The sequence below is a fragment of the Spermophilus citellus genome (assembly GCF_964194105.1).
Source record: "Spermophilus citellus genome assembly, chromosome: 13".
NCBI classification, from domain to species: Eukaryota; Metazoa; Chordata; class Mammalia; order Rodentia; family Sciuridae; genus Spermophilus; species Spermophilus citellus.
This window is the reverse complement of record NC_138193.1, coordinates 50,865,690-50,883,410: the sequence shown is the minus strand read 5'-3', so window position 1 is coordinate 50,883,410 and position 17,721 is coordinate 50,865,690. Positions and strand designations below refer to the sequence as shown.

At 34.3% G+C, this 17,721-nt stretch overlaps 1 protein-coding gene across 6 annotated transcripts in view; it reads right to left on the bottom strand.

Annotated features, from left to right (window-relative positions):
- GCFC2 (GC-rich sequence DNA-binding factor 2) overlaps window positions 1-17,721 on the bottom strand; it is a 47,299-nt gene that overhangs the window by 10,156 nt on the left and 19,422 nt on the right. Inside the window, exons 8-13 of one of the 6 annotated variants that reach the window (XM_081264152.1) lie at window positions 17,434-17,515; window positions 16,799-16,911; window positions 15,878-16,077; window positions 13,887-14,037; window positions 10,807-10,928; window positions 1,680-1,756 (exon numbers count right to left, since the gene is read on the bottom strand). In XM_081264152.1, the coding sequence (XP_081120278.1) occupies window positions 1,680-1,756; window positions 10,807-10,928; window positions 13,887-14,037; window positions 15,878-16,077; window positions 16,799-16,911; window positions 17,434-17,515 (745 nt within the window). Of the gene's footprint in view, window positions 1-1,679; window positions 1,757-10,806; window positions 10,929-12,856; window positions 13,227-13,886; window positions 15,110-15,877; window positions 16,078-16,798; window positions 16,912-17,393; window positions 17,516-17,721 lie in introns of those variants that run through there. The other 5 variants (XM_081264153.1, XM_081264154.1, XM_081264157.1 and 2 more) reach the window with 5 other exon arrangements.

The window sequence follows — 17,721 nt, the reverse complement described above, 5'->3', positions numbered from 1 at the left end:
TCTGCTAGTTTATTTGCAATATCCACTGTTAGTAAGTTCAGCACTTTGATGTCTATCAGTTTCAGTATATCTACATGATGCCCTGCTATATGCAGCTTCAAAAAAATATAGGAAAATTCTCATGATAACATGAAATGATCTCAAAGATATACTACATGAGGGCTGGGGTTGTAGCTCGGCAGTAGAGTGCTCGTCTAGCACGTGCGAGGCCCTGGTTTCAATCCTTAGCACCACATTAAAAATAAACAGATAAAATAAAGGCATTGTGTCCAATTACAACTAAAAAATAAATATTTTAAAAAAGTGTACTACATGAAATAAAATTCAAACTGGATGCAACACTTTATAATATACTTTGCTGTAGAAAAAAGGGGAAGGTAAGGTAATGGCATATATATATATAAGTATTTACTTTTATTTGTATGAAGAAAATAAAAATAAAAATAATTGATTATTGCATGCAGGTATGTGGATAAAGGAAGAAGGGCAAAATCTGAGTCTATGGAGGGCAGGATGGAAGTAAATTTTTTCATTTTAAGTGTAAATTAAAAATTAACAAATAGGGCTGGGGAATTTTTTCATTTTAAGTGTAAATTAAAAATTAACAAATAGGGCTGGGGATGTGGCTCAAGCGGTAGCGCGCTTGCCTGGCATGCGTGCGGCCCGGGTTCAATCCTCAGCACCACATACAAACAAAGATGTTGTGTCCGCTGAAAACTAAAAAATAAATATTAAAAAAAAATTCTCTTTCTCTCTCTCTCTTAAAAGAAATTAGCAAATAAATCACATGTAGAAGGACTTCAGTAAAACTTTCAAAATAAACCTTACCAAGGAAGAATTTTTATATGCAGACATCACTTCTTGACTCAAAAAAGTCAAAAAGCCAAGAGCTTTCTTTCTTCCCACTCCACAAAGTTTTCTATCCTGTGACTACTTAATGGGTAGCTATAGTTAAGCATGTACCTAATAATGGCCATGCTTCTAATTTTACTTTTGTTCTTTTTTTTTTTTTTAAGAGAGAGAGAGAGAGAGAGAGGGAGAATTTTTAAATATTTATTTTTTTAGTTTTCGGCGGACACAACATCTTTATTTGTATGTGGTGCTGAGGATGGAACCCAGTGCGCGCGCGCGTGCCAGGTGAGTGAGCTACCGCTTGAGCCACATCCCCAGCCCTAATACTACTTTTTTTCATAAAGTAAATACATAATTCACAGCTACAGTTTCTGGACATTCAGTGATGTTCTAGGCTTACACTATTCTAACTTTTATACAAAGCTTTGTTTTAATCTGAGCACTCTTCTCGTCTTCCTAAAGTTCTGTGAAATAGCTACTAATTTTATACTCATTTTACAAACGAGGACAATAATGCATAGAAAGGACCAAGATCAAATATCTAGTAATGGTAGAACCAACCTCTAGAACCTGTGCTTTTTACCATTTTATGCAACTGCTCATGTTCCTAACGTACATTTAAACAAACAAAAATATCCAAAGTCCAAGTGCTAAGCATCATACATGGTATACAGCAGGTGACTGAGAAATACTTGTTGAAATCTCAATTTGCATCTTACTATGTACATGTATGTTTTAAGAACAGTATAGTTTCTCTTGCCTTATGTCCTTAAATCTGTATTATATGATGAGCTATTTCAAACAATACAAAAGTTAACAGCTTTTACCTCTTTGGGTATAGAGGAATAAAAACATCATCTTCTATTGCCTTCTTCATTCTTGAAGCAATGGATTTAAGTAAATCCTATTATTTAAAAATTGGAAAGTATCAGCAATAATGTCATAATTGGAAATACATTTATCAAAAAACATTTTTTAAAAAATATTGTTTAGCTGTTGATGGACATTTATTTTACTTATTTGTATATGGTGTTGAGAATCGAACTCAGTGCCTCACACATGCTAGGCAAATGCCCTACCACTGAGCCACAACTCCAGCCCCCCCAAAAAACATATTTAAAAAAATTTCTATGCAGTGTATTCTCAGGTCATTACAGTGCTCAACCAGTTCAACATACAAAGATGTAATAGTAACACTAGCATGCACATATTCCTGTTCTAAAAAAAGACAAGTTACACACATAGGAAAAAAAATGCAGCAAATATTAAGACATTCAAAGTAATTTTTTGACACTTCAGATGTGACATTTTTACAAGAAAAGTGTAAGCTTTAAAATAATTAAAAAGAGACAGACCGGAGGAGGAAGACGACGCGCCAGGTGCCCAGCCAGACCCGGGGAGGAAGACGCGCCAGGTGCTCAGCCAGACTGGAGGAGGAAGTCCGACCAGCCCCGAGTGCTAGTCCGGAGGAAGCCCATCAACCCTTAAAACCCATCAAAGGGGGTGTGGCTACCAGCACGGTTCTGCGGCTAATCCAGGTACCCGGTTTCCAACTCCCCCACCCTTAGCTGCGATAACTCAAAATATTTCCCACAAGCTTTTGGGGGTTGTAGCTATCAACACAAAACAACAACTGTACAGGCACCTGGTTTCTACCTCAGAGACTACAGCAGGGAAGATACAAGTGGAAGCTCATTTCCTTTCACACTGGCTATACCCACCACCCTGAATACAGAGGCTCAAGCTAGGAATAGACAACGCCACCTACTGGAAGCAAGAAAAACAGTGTTCTGAGAGACTTTTTTTTTTCTCTTTCTTTCTCTTTTCTTCTCTCTCTTCCACAACTTCAGCATATGTGAAACCAAGAACTGTGCATAAACAACTGAATTACCAAAGTAATATAATATAGAGGAATTGCATATACCCCACCTCCACCCCATTTTTTTCTTTATTTCTATCTTACTTCACTTTTCCTTCTCTTATTTCTCTTTTCTTCCTTGTTATTTTTTTCTTTTTCTTTTTAATTCGTATTCTCTCTATCCCACTTTCAACCTCCTAACTTTTGCTATCTATACATAGGGTAACTATCTAAATACAGATAGGAGGTTGAGTCTATACATTCTTCCATAAATTACCAGTCTAGTGGTTAGAGTTCTCCAAAGGTGCTAAGTTAGTTTAATCTCATACCCTCACTCCTTTCCCTCTAAGTATAACATCCTTCGTCTGAAATTAAGTTTTCTATATTCCACCAGATATGGTACGCCTTTTGTGAAACTAATGAATATATTCTTAAGTAATAATTAAAACCAATATCTATAGTCTTAGAATCTAACTATAAATGTATTAATAATGAAAACTTGTGCTTAGATAATGTACTGTTGATATTGGGATCTGTTAACATTGTCTTTCTCCGAAAAAGAGGGATTTTGGAGCTATACAAGAACAATACAAATATATAAGGGGAAAAACATTAGTACAACAGTTTCACAAAACTAGAAAGAATCATGAGCAGTACGAAAAGACAAGGAAAGAAAGGACCACAAACAATACAGGTCAATTCAACATTAGATGAGGTAATATCTGCAGCTGATGGAATGTCAGACAAAGAGTTCAGGATATACATGCTTCAGACGATCTGGAATCTCAAGGAAGACATTATACATCAAATTCAGACAATGAAAAATCACTTTGACAATGAATTACATAAACAAACCCAAGAAGCAAAAGATCAACTCTATAGGGAGATAGAGGATATAAAAAACAAACAAACAGAAATCCTGGAAATGCAGGAAACAATAAACCAAATTAAAAACTCAAATGAAAGTATTACCAGCAGAGTAGAACACTTAGAAGATAGAACTTCAGACAACGAAGACAAAGTTTTTCAACTTGAAAAGAACATAGACAGCTCAGCGAGAATGTTAAGAAATCAGGAGCAGAACATACAAGAATTATGGGATAACATCAAGAAACCAAACCTAAGAGTTACTGGGATACAAGAGGGTACAGAGGTCCAAACCAAGGGAATGAGCAATCTATTCAATGAAATAATACTAGAAAACTTCCCAGACTTAAAGAATGAAAAAGAAATCCAAATACTAGAAGCCTACAGGACACCGAATGTACAAAATCATAAGAGATCCACACCAAGACACATGATAATGAAGATGCCCAACATACACAATAAGGAGAGAATCTTAAAAGCCACGAGAGGAAGCAATTACATTTAGGGGTAAACCAATCAGGATAACTGCTGATGTTTCAACACAGACTCTGAAAGGTAGAAGATCCTGGAACAATATATTTCAAACGCTGAAAGAAAAAGGGTTCCAACCAAGAATCATGTATCCAGCGTAATTAAGCTTCAGGATTGAAGATGAAATAAAAATCTTCCACAATAAACAAAAGTTAAAAGAATTTGCAGCTAGAAAACCAGCTCTTCAAAACATCCTTGGCAAAACATTACAGGAAGAGGAAATGAAAAATAACAATGAAAACCAACAGCAGGAGGTAGTACAGTAAAGGAAAAACTAAGCATAGAGGAAAAACAAATCATGTTAAGTATCATACATAACCAAATATGGCTGGAAATACAAACCATATCTCAATAGTAACCCTAAATGTTAATGGCTTAAATGCACCAATCAAAAGACATAGGCTAGTAGAATGGATTAAAAAAAAAGATCCAACAATATGCTGCCTACAGGAGACTCATCTGATAAGAAAAGACATACACAGACTGAAGGTGAAAGGTTGGGAAAAATCATATCACTCATACGGACCCCGGAAGCAAGCAGGGGTGTCCATACTTGTATCAAATAAAATAGACTTCAAGCCAAAGTTAATCAAAAGGGATAAACAAGGACACTATGTACTGCTCAAGGGAACCATACACCAACAAGACTTGACGATCATTAATATATATGCCCCAAACAATGGTGCAGCTACATTCATCAAACAAACTCTTCTCAAGTTCACGAGTTTAATAGACCACAACACAATAATCATGGGAGATTTTAACACACCTCTCTCACCAATGGACAGATCTTCCAAACAAAAGTTGAATAAAGAAACCATAGAGCTCAATGATACAATTAATAATTTAGACTAAATTGATATATACAGAATATACCACCCAACATCAAGCGGATACACTTTCTTCTCAGCAGCACATGGATCCTTCTCAAAAACAGACCATATATTATGTCACAGGGAAAATCTTAGCAATTACAAAGGAGTTGAGATACTACCATGCATTTTATCTGATCATAATGGAATGAAACTGGAAATCAATAATAAAATGAGAAAGGAAAAATCCTACACCACATGGAGATTAAACAATATGCTACTGAATGAACAAAGGGTTACAGAAGACATCAAAGAGGAAATTAAAAAATTCTTAGAGGTAAACGAAAACTCAGACACAACATATCGAAATCTCTGGGACACTATGAAAGCAGTACTAAGAGGAAAATTCATTTCATGGAGTTCATTCCTTAAAAGAAAGAAAAGCCAACAAATAAATGACCTCACACTACACCTCGAAGCCTTAGAAAAAGAAGAACAAATCAGCAGCAAATACAGTAGAAGGCAAGAAATAATTAAAATTAGAGCTGAAATCAATGAAATCAAAACAAAAGAAACAATCGAAAAAATTGACATAACTAAAAGTTGGTTCTTTGAAAAAAATAAATAAGATTGATAGACCACTAGCCATGCTAACAAAGAGAAGAAGAGAGAGAACCCAAATTACTAGCTTACGGGATGAAAAAGGCAACATCACATCAGACAATTCAGAAATACAGAAGATAATTAGAAATTATTTTGAAACCCTATACTCTAATAAAATAAAAGATAGTGAAGGCATCGATAAATTCCTTAAGACATATGAACTACCCACATTGAGTCAGGAAGATATAAACAACCTAAACAGACCAATATCAAGTGAGGAAATAGAAGAAGCCATCAAAAGACTACCAACCAAGAAAAGCCCAGGACCAAATGGATATACAGCAGAGTTTTACAAGAACTTTAAAGAAGAACTAATACCAATACTCCACAATCTATTTCAGGAGATAGATAAAGAGGGAGAACTTCCAAATTCATTCTATGAGGTCAATATACCCTGATTCCCAAACCAGATAAAGACACCTCAAAGAAAGAAAACTACAGACCAATATCCCTAATGAATTTAGATGCAAAAATCCTCAAAAAAATTCTGGCAAATCATATACAAAAACATATCAAAAAGATCGTGCACCATAATCAAGTAGGATTCATCCCTGGGATGCAAGGCTGGTTCAATATACGGAAATCAATAAACGTTATTCACCACATCAATAGACTTAAAGATAAGAACCATATGATCATCTCGATAGACGCAGAAAAAGCATTCGACAAAGTACAGCATCCCTTTATGTTCAAAACATTAGAAAAACTAGGGATAACAGGAACTTACCTCAACATTGTAAAAGCTATATATGCTAAGCCTCAGGCTAGCATCATTCTAAATGGAAAAAAACTGAAGGCATTCCCTCTAAAATCTGGAACAAGACAGGGATGCCCTCTATCACCACTTCTATTCAATATAGTTCTCGAAATACTGGCCAGAGCAATTAGACAGACGAAAGAAATTAAAGGCATTAAGATAGGAAAAGAAGAACTTAAATTATCACTATTTGCGGATGATATGATTTTATACCTAGAAGACCCAAAAGGGTCTACAAAGAAACTACTAGAGCTAGTAAATGAATTCAGCAAAGTGGCAGGATATAAAATCAACACGCATAAATCAAAGGCATTCCTGTATATCATCGACAAATCTTCTGAACTGGAAATGAAGAAAACCACCCCATTCACAAAATCCTCAAAAAAAAAAAAATACTTGGGAATCAACCTAACAAAAGAGGTGAAAGATTTATACAATGAAAACTACAGAACCCTAAAGAGAGAAATAGAAGATCTTAGAAGATGGAAAAATATACCCTGTTCATGGATAGGCAGAACTAACATCATCAAAATGGCGATATTACCAAAAGTTCTCTATAGGTTCAATGCAATGCCAATCAAAATCCCAAATGGCATTTCTTGTAGAAATAGATAAAGCAATCATGAAATTCATATGGAAAAATAAAAGACCCAGAATAGCAAAAGCAATTCTAAGCAGGAAGTGTGAATCAGGAGGTGTAGCAATACCAGATTTCAAACTGTACTACAGAGCAATAGTAACAAAAGCAGCATGGTACTGGTACCAGAACAGGTGGGTGGACCAATGGTATAGAATAGAGGACACAGAGACCAATCCACAAAATTACAACTATCTTATATTCGATAAAGGGGCTAAAAGCATGCAATGGAAGAAGGATAGCATCTTCAACAAATGGTACTGGGAAAACTGGAAATCCATATGCAACAAAATGAAACTGAATCCCCTTCTCTCGCCATGCACAAAAGTTAACTCAAAATGGATCAAGGACCTTGATATCAAATCAGAGACTATGCGTCTGATAGAAGAAAAGGTTGGCTCCGATCTACATATTGTGGGGTCGGGCTCCAAATTCCTTAATAGGACACCCATAGCACAAGAGTTAATAACAAGAATCAACAAATGGGACTTACTTAAACTAAAAAGTTTTTTCTCAGTAAGAGAAACAATAAGAGAGGTAAATAGGGAGCCTACATCATGGGAACAAATCTTTACTCCTCACACTTCAGATAGAGCCCTAATATCCAGAGTATACAAAGAACTCAAAAAATTAGACAATAAGATAACAAATAACCCAATCAACAAATGGGCCAAAGACCTGAACAGACACTTCTGAGAGGAGGACATACAATCAATCAACAAGTACATGAAAAAATGCTCACCATCTCTAGCAGTCAGAGAAATGCAAATCAAAACCACCCTAAGATACCATCTCACTCCAGTAAGATTGGCAGCCATTATGAAGTCAAACAACAAGTGCTGGCGAGGATATGGGGAAAAGGGTACTCTTGTACATTGCTGGTGGGACTGCCAATTGGTGTGGCCAATGTGGAAAGCAGTATGGAGATTCCTGGGAAAGCTGGGAATGGAACCACCATTTGATCCAGCTATTGCCCTTCTCGGACTATTCCCTGAAGACCTTAAAAGAGCGTACTACAGGGATACTGTCACATCGATGTTCATAGCAGCACAATTCACAATAGCTAGACTGTGGAACCAACCCCAATGCCCCTCAATAGATGAATGGATAAAAAAAAATGTGGCATTTATACACAATGGAGTACTACGCAGCACTAAAAACTGACAAAATCATGGAATTTGCAGGGAAATGGATGGCATTAGAGCAGATTATGCTAAGGGAAGCTAGCCAATCCCTAAAAAACAAATGCCAAATGTCTTGTTTGATATAATGAGAGCAACCAAGAACAGAGCAGGGAGGAAGAGCAGGAGGAAAAGATTAACATTAAATAAGAGTCATGAGGTGGGAGGGAAAGGGAGAGAAAAGGGAAATTGCATGGAAATGGAAGGAGATACTCATTGCTATACAAAATTACATATAAGAGGTTGTGAGGGGAATGGGAAAATAAACAAGGAGAGAAATGAATTACAGTAGATGGGGTAGAGAGAGAAGATGGGAGGGGAGGGGAGGGGGGATAGTAGAGGATAGGAAAGGTAGCAGAATACAATTACTATTATGGCATTATGTAAAAATGTGGATGTGTAACCAATGTGATTCTGCAATCTTTGTAATGTTTTGAATAACCAATAAAAAAATAATAAAATAAAATAATTAAACAATTTCCATAGACTTATAAAAGGATTGAGATAAATACTAGGAAACTCTGACAATCACAAGAACATTTTCCTATGCTATTCAACAAGGGTAGTTCTATAAAGTCCCAAAATAAAGTTAATATTTGCCACCATTTAATATATCAAACTCCCAATACCAAAATATGCTAAAATGAACATGCAATGTGAAAGCTGTACTAAAGAAAACAGCATGAGGCTCTTGAATATTGCAAAGTGTCTATAGAAGTTTTCTTAGGTGTGTCTATGAGAAAGAAACTTCCTTTCAAAAGAGCCATTATAATGGGAAGGTCAACAGAAAAAGTGTAATTTTAAAAAATCTTTTCATTCTATCCTTTTCAAAAGTAGATGTAAAACAGAAAAATCTAAACATAATTTTAAAAAATATTAGCTTATGAATAAGAAAGGTGAGTGGTGCATTCTGATGCATAACAACCATAATTTTAGTAGTGAAAATTTGTACACATTCATAGAATTGGCTATTAAAATAATTACCAACTAGGATACCTATTCATTCAGGCTATTGCCTGTGGCTGTAGATGATCATTTTTACCGCTATAATGTATTTTGTTGTATAAATACTAGTAGTAGGACATTTAGATGGTTTCCTGTTAAGGATCTTTTATGAACAATGATACTATAAAAGTTCCTGCAGATATTTTAGTATATATAAGCATTTCTAATAGGCATATACATAGAAATGGAACTGCTGGAATATGCTTATGACTGGATGTCCAACTTTATATAAAATGCCAAATTGTTCTATAAAATAGTGGTACTATTTTATATTTCCATGGCTGTGTATGAGACATCCTGTTTCCCTATATCCTTATAAAACTTATTGCTTTCTTTTTCTAAATGTTTATAATTCTATTCATATCCCATTGTGCTTTAATTTTCATTTCTCTGTTGGGTAATGCTGGGCATATTTTCATATATTTATTTGCCATTTGGAAAGCTTTTCTGCAAAGTACCTAGTTAAGCTGCTTGTGTATGTTTTTGTTTTTTTTGTTTGTTTGTTTCATTTTGTTTTGTATTAGGTTCTACCTTTTTCGTATTGATTTACAGAAGCACTTCATGTACTCTAGCTACAGGTCCTTTGTTGGTTTGCTTATGTCCTTGACATAGTAAATTTACTTTGTGAAAATTCATTTTGTTTGTATATCAAAGATCAGAAATGACCAAAGTATTCCATCAGGGAATTTTAATGACATCATGCTATATCCATCCACTAAATGAAAATATTAGCTAAAGTTTTTTAAGACTATAGTAACTTACAATTATAACTATGTAATGAGATAATGTTAAGTAGAAGAAGAATACATACATGTCCATTAGGACTATAACTTTGGGGGAAAAAAAAGGCTGGGTGAAAATATCCAACAACAGTACCAATCCTTGATACGATTACTAAGATGAAAACATGATGGGAATTTCAAATATTTTTTCAATTGTGAAAAATATTTCTATAAAGAGATATTGTTCTTATTCTTAAAGAATTCATATCTGAATAATAATAATGGCATACTAAACACTAGAATAAAAGTTATTTTAAAGTCAATGATACTATATGCAGCACAAATGAAGCTGTCATATACCTATAACAAACTGAATTATTCATAAATGTAGAATTCAAGCAAATTTCCCCCCTTTTTTGGTACTCTGGACTCAACCCAGAGATGCTCAACCACTGAGCCTCATCCCTAGCCCTTTTTATTTTGAGACAGAGTCTCACTAAGTTGTTGAGGCTGGTTTGAACTTGTGATCCTCTTGCCTCAGGTTCCAAGTTGCTGGAATTACAAGCATATGCCACCATACACAACCATATTTTTTCCAAAGAGGCATATTAAACTGAATTTTTATGTTTTTTTAAATTTAATTATCCGTACCATATTACTCATGTGGCCAAGATATCAATATTTATAACATTAAAAACAAACTCATTTCTTAAACATTTTAATTTTTTTAAGGAAAAAATCATTTTCTAGGTAATATCTCCATAAAATAGTATCTGAACCTATATAAATATTTCATTTCATTTATTTACCTTTTTTTTTTTTTTTTTTTTTTTACAGTGCTGGGGAATGAATTTAGGACCCTGCACATGCTACGTAAGGGCTCAACCACCGGGTTACAATCCAATCCTAAGAAATTATTACCTGTTGGCTTTTATTAACTTCATTTTCATAAGTGGAATGTTCTTCAAGAATCACTCTGCAGTGGTTTATTAAACTTGTTGTCTGTGAGGTTGACAATGGATCCCAAATGCATTCTACAAAGTCTGAAACAAAGATTTTTAGTGGTTGCAATTTATTTACTAGATTATTTTATATTTCATGTACAAATAACCAAGGCCTTTAGCACAGACTATTTTCCTCCTTATTTAAGTTAAAATCTAAGGCCAGTCATTGCCATTACATTTGCATACACCCTCAATTCTTTGTCCTCCTTGTGCTTTGCTGAAATCATCTGGTTAAACCACAACTCTAATTAAATCCACTTGTCTCTGAGTCTGTGTTTGCTATAATTCAGCTAAGATATGCCTGGGGAAAAAGAAATCACATTAAGTTGATCACCATAAAACTCCAATGAGTCCTTAATGTTGGTCAGCAATCACACTTTCTGACCCATTACTTTCCCCTTTGCCTAGATGATTATTTCATACCTTCTGTTACTCTTTTCTCAGCTACTTACTTTACTTCTTGATTTGAGTAATAAAAAAAAAAAAAAGGCAATCAGAAGAGAAGCTCCATGATCTTCTACTATGGCATTCATACATTTACCTACACTTCTGCCTGTATGTCTCTGATTCTTATGGATGAAGCACCCACACTCCCAGTTATGGCCAATCCTTTACTTATACATGAGATCCCAACTACTTGGGTTTTCTCAAAGATACTGTTCCTGAAATTCTGCCTTTACACTTTGGTATTGTTATCACTTCTACTGGGTTTTTCTCATTAGAAGCAGTCATTTCTGTTGTGTTAAAAATAATACCGGTCTTGAGCTAGGTATGGTGTCTGTCGCATGCCTGTAATTCCAGCGACTGGGAGGCTAAGGCAGGAAGATCATAAAATTTGAGGCCAGCTTGGGCAACTTAGTGAGATCCTGTCTCAAAAACTACAAAGGGCTAGGAATGTGGCTCAGTGGTAGAGCACTTCTGGATTTAATCCCCACTACCAGGAAAAAAAAAAAAAAGTCCCCTCTTAATTCTATTATTCCCCACCCATGCCCAAGTACTACTTCATTTCTCCCCTTCCTTTTAAGACAAAATTCCTCAAACTACTGTCTTAAGTTTCTATCTCCAATTTTTCTCTTCCATTTTGTTCTTGAATTCCTTTTGCTTACATCTTACCTCCCATCATTCTACCTAAACTGATTTTATCAAATCACAAGGGATATTCTCAAAGTAAACTCCAGTGGCTAATTCTAATCCTTACTTGACTGTCAACAATTAAAACAATGCATCATTTTTTTTTTCTTCCTAGAAACCCTTCCTTTACTTGGCTTCTGGGACACCACTTACCTGGTTTCCTACCTACTTCTTTGGCCTTTGTTGTCTGCTCAGTACCTGACTTCTAAATGCCAGAAAACCTTAGGACTCAGGTCACTTTTCTTTCCTATTTATATTAATTCCCTTAATATTTAGTTATTTTATGGCTTAACTGTAATCAATATGTACATAAATCTCAAATTTCTATCTGGATTGCCCCTTTATAACTCATACATTCAACAATGTAATTGACACTCTTATTTAGATGTCAGGCAACCCAAACTCAATATGTTTAATATATCTTCCTACCTAGATGTACCTGTCAGTCATCTCCACTTCAAGAAATAACAATGCTCTTCTTCCAATAATCATGGAATTACCCCTAATTCCTATCATTATCTCTGCTCCATAACCAAAGTATTAGAAAAATTTGTTAGTACCACCTTTGAAATATATACAGAATGCAATCACCCCAGGAACCCAGGTGGTTTTCATTTTTTATAAAGTGACTTATTTATGGAATTGTTTAATCATAAGAATTTGATTTTTTCAGGAGAATACTTGGATGAAAAAAAATCTGCTGTATGTATAAACATGACTGTACGACCAATGTGATTCAGCAACCTGTACACTCAGAAAAAGCAGTAATTATACCCCATTTGATTCAAATGTATGATATATCAAGATCACTGGACTGTCATGTGCAACTAATTAAAAAAAAGAAAAAAATTAATGGAGTCTGCTGAGAAACTATATAAAGGCAATGGCTTAAATTTTGTTTTTTTTTTAATTGTTTTTATTATTTTTTTAAATACACGACAACAGTGGAATGCATTTCTATCCTTATTACACATACAGAGCACAATTTTTCATGTGTGTACATAAAGTATGTTCACGTCAATTTTTTAAAAACAGAGTTTTGTAATCTTTTCTATCAAAATTGATTCTGTGACATGGTGAAACAGATCCTTGTCAAGTACAATTTTAGGTAAAACAAGTGTCTTCAGACTGAAGTCTGAATCATAGGCATTAATCCTAAGTGCTCATAGTTGCAAGTGGCAGATACACAGAAAATACAGTAATTTTCTTTTAATGAAAGGGAAAAGAAATAAAGAGAAAAATCATAAAAGGAGAAGTTAAGAAAGACATGTGAAGGATGTATGAAAGCATTCTCCTAACAAATGAATTAGGTGTCACAAAAGTAGCAGTAATGTCACAATGCTGAATGATCAGAGTTGTAGTTGTAGAAGTTTGGTAGCCAACCATTTGCCCACGCAAGCATTTTTTTTTTTTAAATATTGTTTAGTTGTAGATGGACACAGTATCTTTATTTATTTATTTTTATGTGGTGCTGAGGATCAAACTTAGTTCCTCATGTGTGCTAGGCGAGCGCTCTACCACTAAGCCACAATCCCAGCCCCCCTACAAGCATTTTTAAAACAGTTTAAACTTGACATTGGTTGATCTTTTTTTTTTTTTTTTAAATATTTATCTTTTAGTTGTAGTTGGACACAATGCCTTTATTTCATTTGTTTATTTTTATGTGGTGCTGAGGATCCAACCCAGGGCCTCGCATGTGCTAATGGGCAAGCGCTCTGCCACTGAGCCACAATCCCAGCCCCTGTTGATATTTACTGCATATAACTTTTCCTTTTGTTACAAAACTTCTGAAAAAAATATAATTGAAGAGAATGATTTTATACTGTCAAAAAGCAAATTAATGTTAGCAAGATTAAAAGGGAGTACCTGTAAGTCGAGGAATAACTGTCTTGTTGATGACTGAAGACAAAATTTTTTTATCAAAACTAGTGTCTCTCTTTGCATCTTCCACACTGTTATCCATAAATTCTTCTATACATGTGAACCATGGCATTTGTTTTAACCCTATGGAATCCAACTTAAAAATGGAATTATAAAAGTTATAAATAAATACTTATGCAATAGAGTATTTTAAAACAGTTAACTTTTCCAGTAATCATCAGAATTTTTTCTAAGGATCAAGAAGAAAATATTTTCACATTTTAACACCGTGTATGTAGCATTAGACCACCACTTGGCAGATGTCATGGGTAAGACATAATGTCTATGCAATGTAACAAAAAGCTGCATTGCATGCATTCATTCATTCAGCAAAAAATCAGTAAATGCACATTGAGTGTCAGGACCTTCAGAGCTTACCATATGGCAAGTGCTCTTGTAGGAGCAAAATACATTTGAAATAACCATGAAATTTGCTTATAAAAATTCAGCTATCTCAAAATTTGCTTCTGGTCTTTTTTTAATTTCATAAACATAAATATGCGATTTGCAAGTGTTTTTAGCTTATTAGAAAATAACATATGACCAGTTATTATTTGTTAAATGCATTAATGAAATGATCTCTGCTAGGCACATAAGTACCCAATTCAGTTTGCATGGTTAACAAATTAGGCTGCTACCCAACTGACTACCTAGCACTTTCTTTTTTTTTTTTTTTTTTGGGTACCAGGGATTGCACTCAAGGGCATTCAATCATTGATCCACATCCCTAACCCCTTTTTGTATTTTATTTAGAGATAGGGTTTCATTGAATTGCTTAGTGCACCTCACTATTGCTGAACTTTGAAGCTGGCTTTGAACTCACCATCCTCCTGCTTCAGCCTCCTGAACCACTGGGATTACAAGTATGTGCCACAGTGCCTGGCTACCTAGCACTTTCTTAGAAATAAACCTGGTTCCGGAACCATGAAGATTATGTGGTCCTGAACCTAACCTAGAGTCTACAGGCATCATGACTAAGAAAAAGAGTAGTGTGTGTGGCCTTAGGTTCAGTCCCCAGCATGGTGATGGCAGGCAGAGAGAGGCAAAGAGAAGAAATAATTTATTTTGTTAAATCTTTATCCTCAACTTCCCTCTCTTCTAGATTCATTTTCTCATTTCTGTTTGCTGAGTAGGCATGTTCCCAAGGATGTCCCCTATTGTTTCATCATCTATGAAGAAAAAAAAAAAAAAACTTCCTATAAAATCCTCTTCATTCTTTCTGAAAAGTCCTTACTACTATGCATGAAATGACTATTCTTCAAATACTCCAGGATCCAACACCTTGGGGGTTATCTTTAATGTAGAGGGTTAGGGTTATTCTCTACATTTCACTACTTCTTAATTTATAACTCCTCTTATAATCAATTCTTTCCTTCTCTTCCCTTTGCCACTATCATGGAATCTGTCACATTGAATTTGGGCTATAAGAATGGCTTTCCATTTCTTATTTTACTTTCATTCAAGTTAGATAACTAGCAGGACTCCTTAAAACATTACTTTCAATCTGTTACTCCTTCAATTACTTACCAAAATAAATTCTTATCTGTCAATTTCAGTGTATATCTTTAATCTCTTATTGTTGAAATCCTTTCCCTCCTCCATGCAGGCCTCCTACCACCTCTTTCCAATATGTTATCTCTAGCTTCAGAGCCCTTGGAACAAGACTTTTATGTTGGATTTCCCCAAACCTATACCACCTTATACTTTTTGGAAGGATTTCAAATAATATATAAAAATTTAGTGATGCTAAGACTGAAAAATTGAGTCACAGCCAAGTAAAGAAGAATGTAGCGTAAAGTACACATTTCCAGACTATTGTTCCAAAGCTCTGAATTTCAGCTCCAACTCTTAGGGTAAGGTGTTTTATAGCTAACCTGATAGCAAAAGAATTTAAGAAATTATTGTGACCAGGATAATCACATGTTAAGCGTAAATACCTTAAGAGGATTCCAATCAAGCAACTGGACTCGTATTAGGGGATTTAAAAGTTTTGGTATGCATAAGCCAATAAAAGCATCATAATAGGAATCAGGAAACTTTTCTCGCCATTGTTGAAACTTCAATAAAATATTCTGGATGTTACAAAAATCATCATGCACATCTTCAAAAACTTTCTTATGATCCTGTAAAATGTCACCTGTAAAAAAAACCAAAAACCTCTTTAAGTTATGCATTTTAAGTTTTGCTTTCCTTATAAACATAGTCATATATGACTATGTAATCAATTGAGTTAAACACTTTCATTTGATATTAATATATAATTTTCATAAAAAACTCATGTTAGTAACAAAAGTGATAATATCAATACTAAGAGCAGCTACCATTTAATGAGCTCCTGCTTTTTGCTAAAATACTACATATACATTATCTCATCATCAAGATGGATATAATACTCATTTATAGAAAACAAACAATATCATATATTTAGGAGGTCAATGAATTTGCCCATGATCACACAGAATAAAGCCTTTCTTTGAACTTAAATCAACTGACTCTAAAGCCCAGACTCTTTTAACCATACACACTGAACCTTCTCATGATGTCAATAATGGTTTCACTAAATTCAATTGCTTTAAAGTAAAAATAATTAGCATTGGAAGTAGGAGGTAAATAAATGAAACTAAAATATTCATTTGTAACAAAAGAAGGGAAAAAACTGAGGGGAAAAAACTATATAGATGCAAGAATATTCACAATGTTCCTTAGCCATTATTTTCTATTTTTCCAGAGAGTGGAAAAGTCTTAAAGGACAAAATCATTTTTCCTTTTTCTTGAATTTTCCCAAATGTTTTATATAACTTATGTATTTAAAGGCAATCATAGCAAAGCATTTCATCTTTGGAAACATGGTAATTGACCTTGGCTTTTTTGGAAGTTGGTCATCTCTGCAGAAGACAGTTCATCATCACTAGATGTCCCTTCCTGATGGTTATAGTTACCAGAAAGTGCTCTTGCTTGTCTTCTTTGTATCCTATAATTTGTAATTGAAATGAATCACAAATAAATGGAAAGCAAATAGTTCTTGCCAAAATAAATTCTTTAAAACAAAAAGTAGCAGTAATTTTATAATTTATACATAATGGCCAGAAACACACCATAATATTAGGATACAATTTTATGTTACTATTTTTGAAACTTTCAGCTTCATAAGTTTGTGATGTGGTTCTTCCTCTTTTTTCTTATAAGAATTTCCTGGCAAAAACATCCCTGTGGGTTAACCAGTTACTGAAGAAGGGGTAACAATAAAATTAGAACCTGCTTCTAGTTAAGAATAATTCCCAGCTTGATATATGTCAATTTTTTCCCCCTTCTTTTCAACAGATTCAAATATATCTTTAAAGCAGCTGAGAACTGCTTACTAAATTTTGGTCTTATATTATTTTCACAAATTAACATGTCAGATTAGGTTTAATTATATCATACAGTTAATTCTATTTAAATAGTGAAAAGTACTTGCTCACTGATGCTTTAAGTCTTCACTTTCTATAGGTACCTTCGAGATTCAATATCTTCTAAAATGCACTGAGATTTTTCATCTATAGCCAAACTTCCATTTGTTGATGTCTCAGCTTTGCCTGTTAATGAATAAAATTCATTTTGTACTGCAAATTTTCAAAAGAAAAATGAAACACCTTGAAAAACAAAGGTAATATCAAGAATGCATATACATACATGTACATATAAACACACAAAATATGCTTACATTGCATATTTCATTGTTCAATGAAATATTCACGTTAATTCCCTCTCACAATGTTACTAGGTCTCAAGTTTCTTAGCC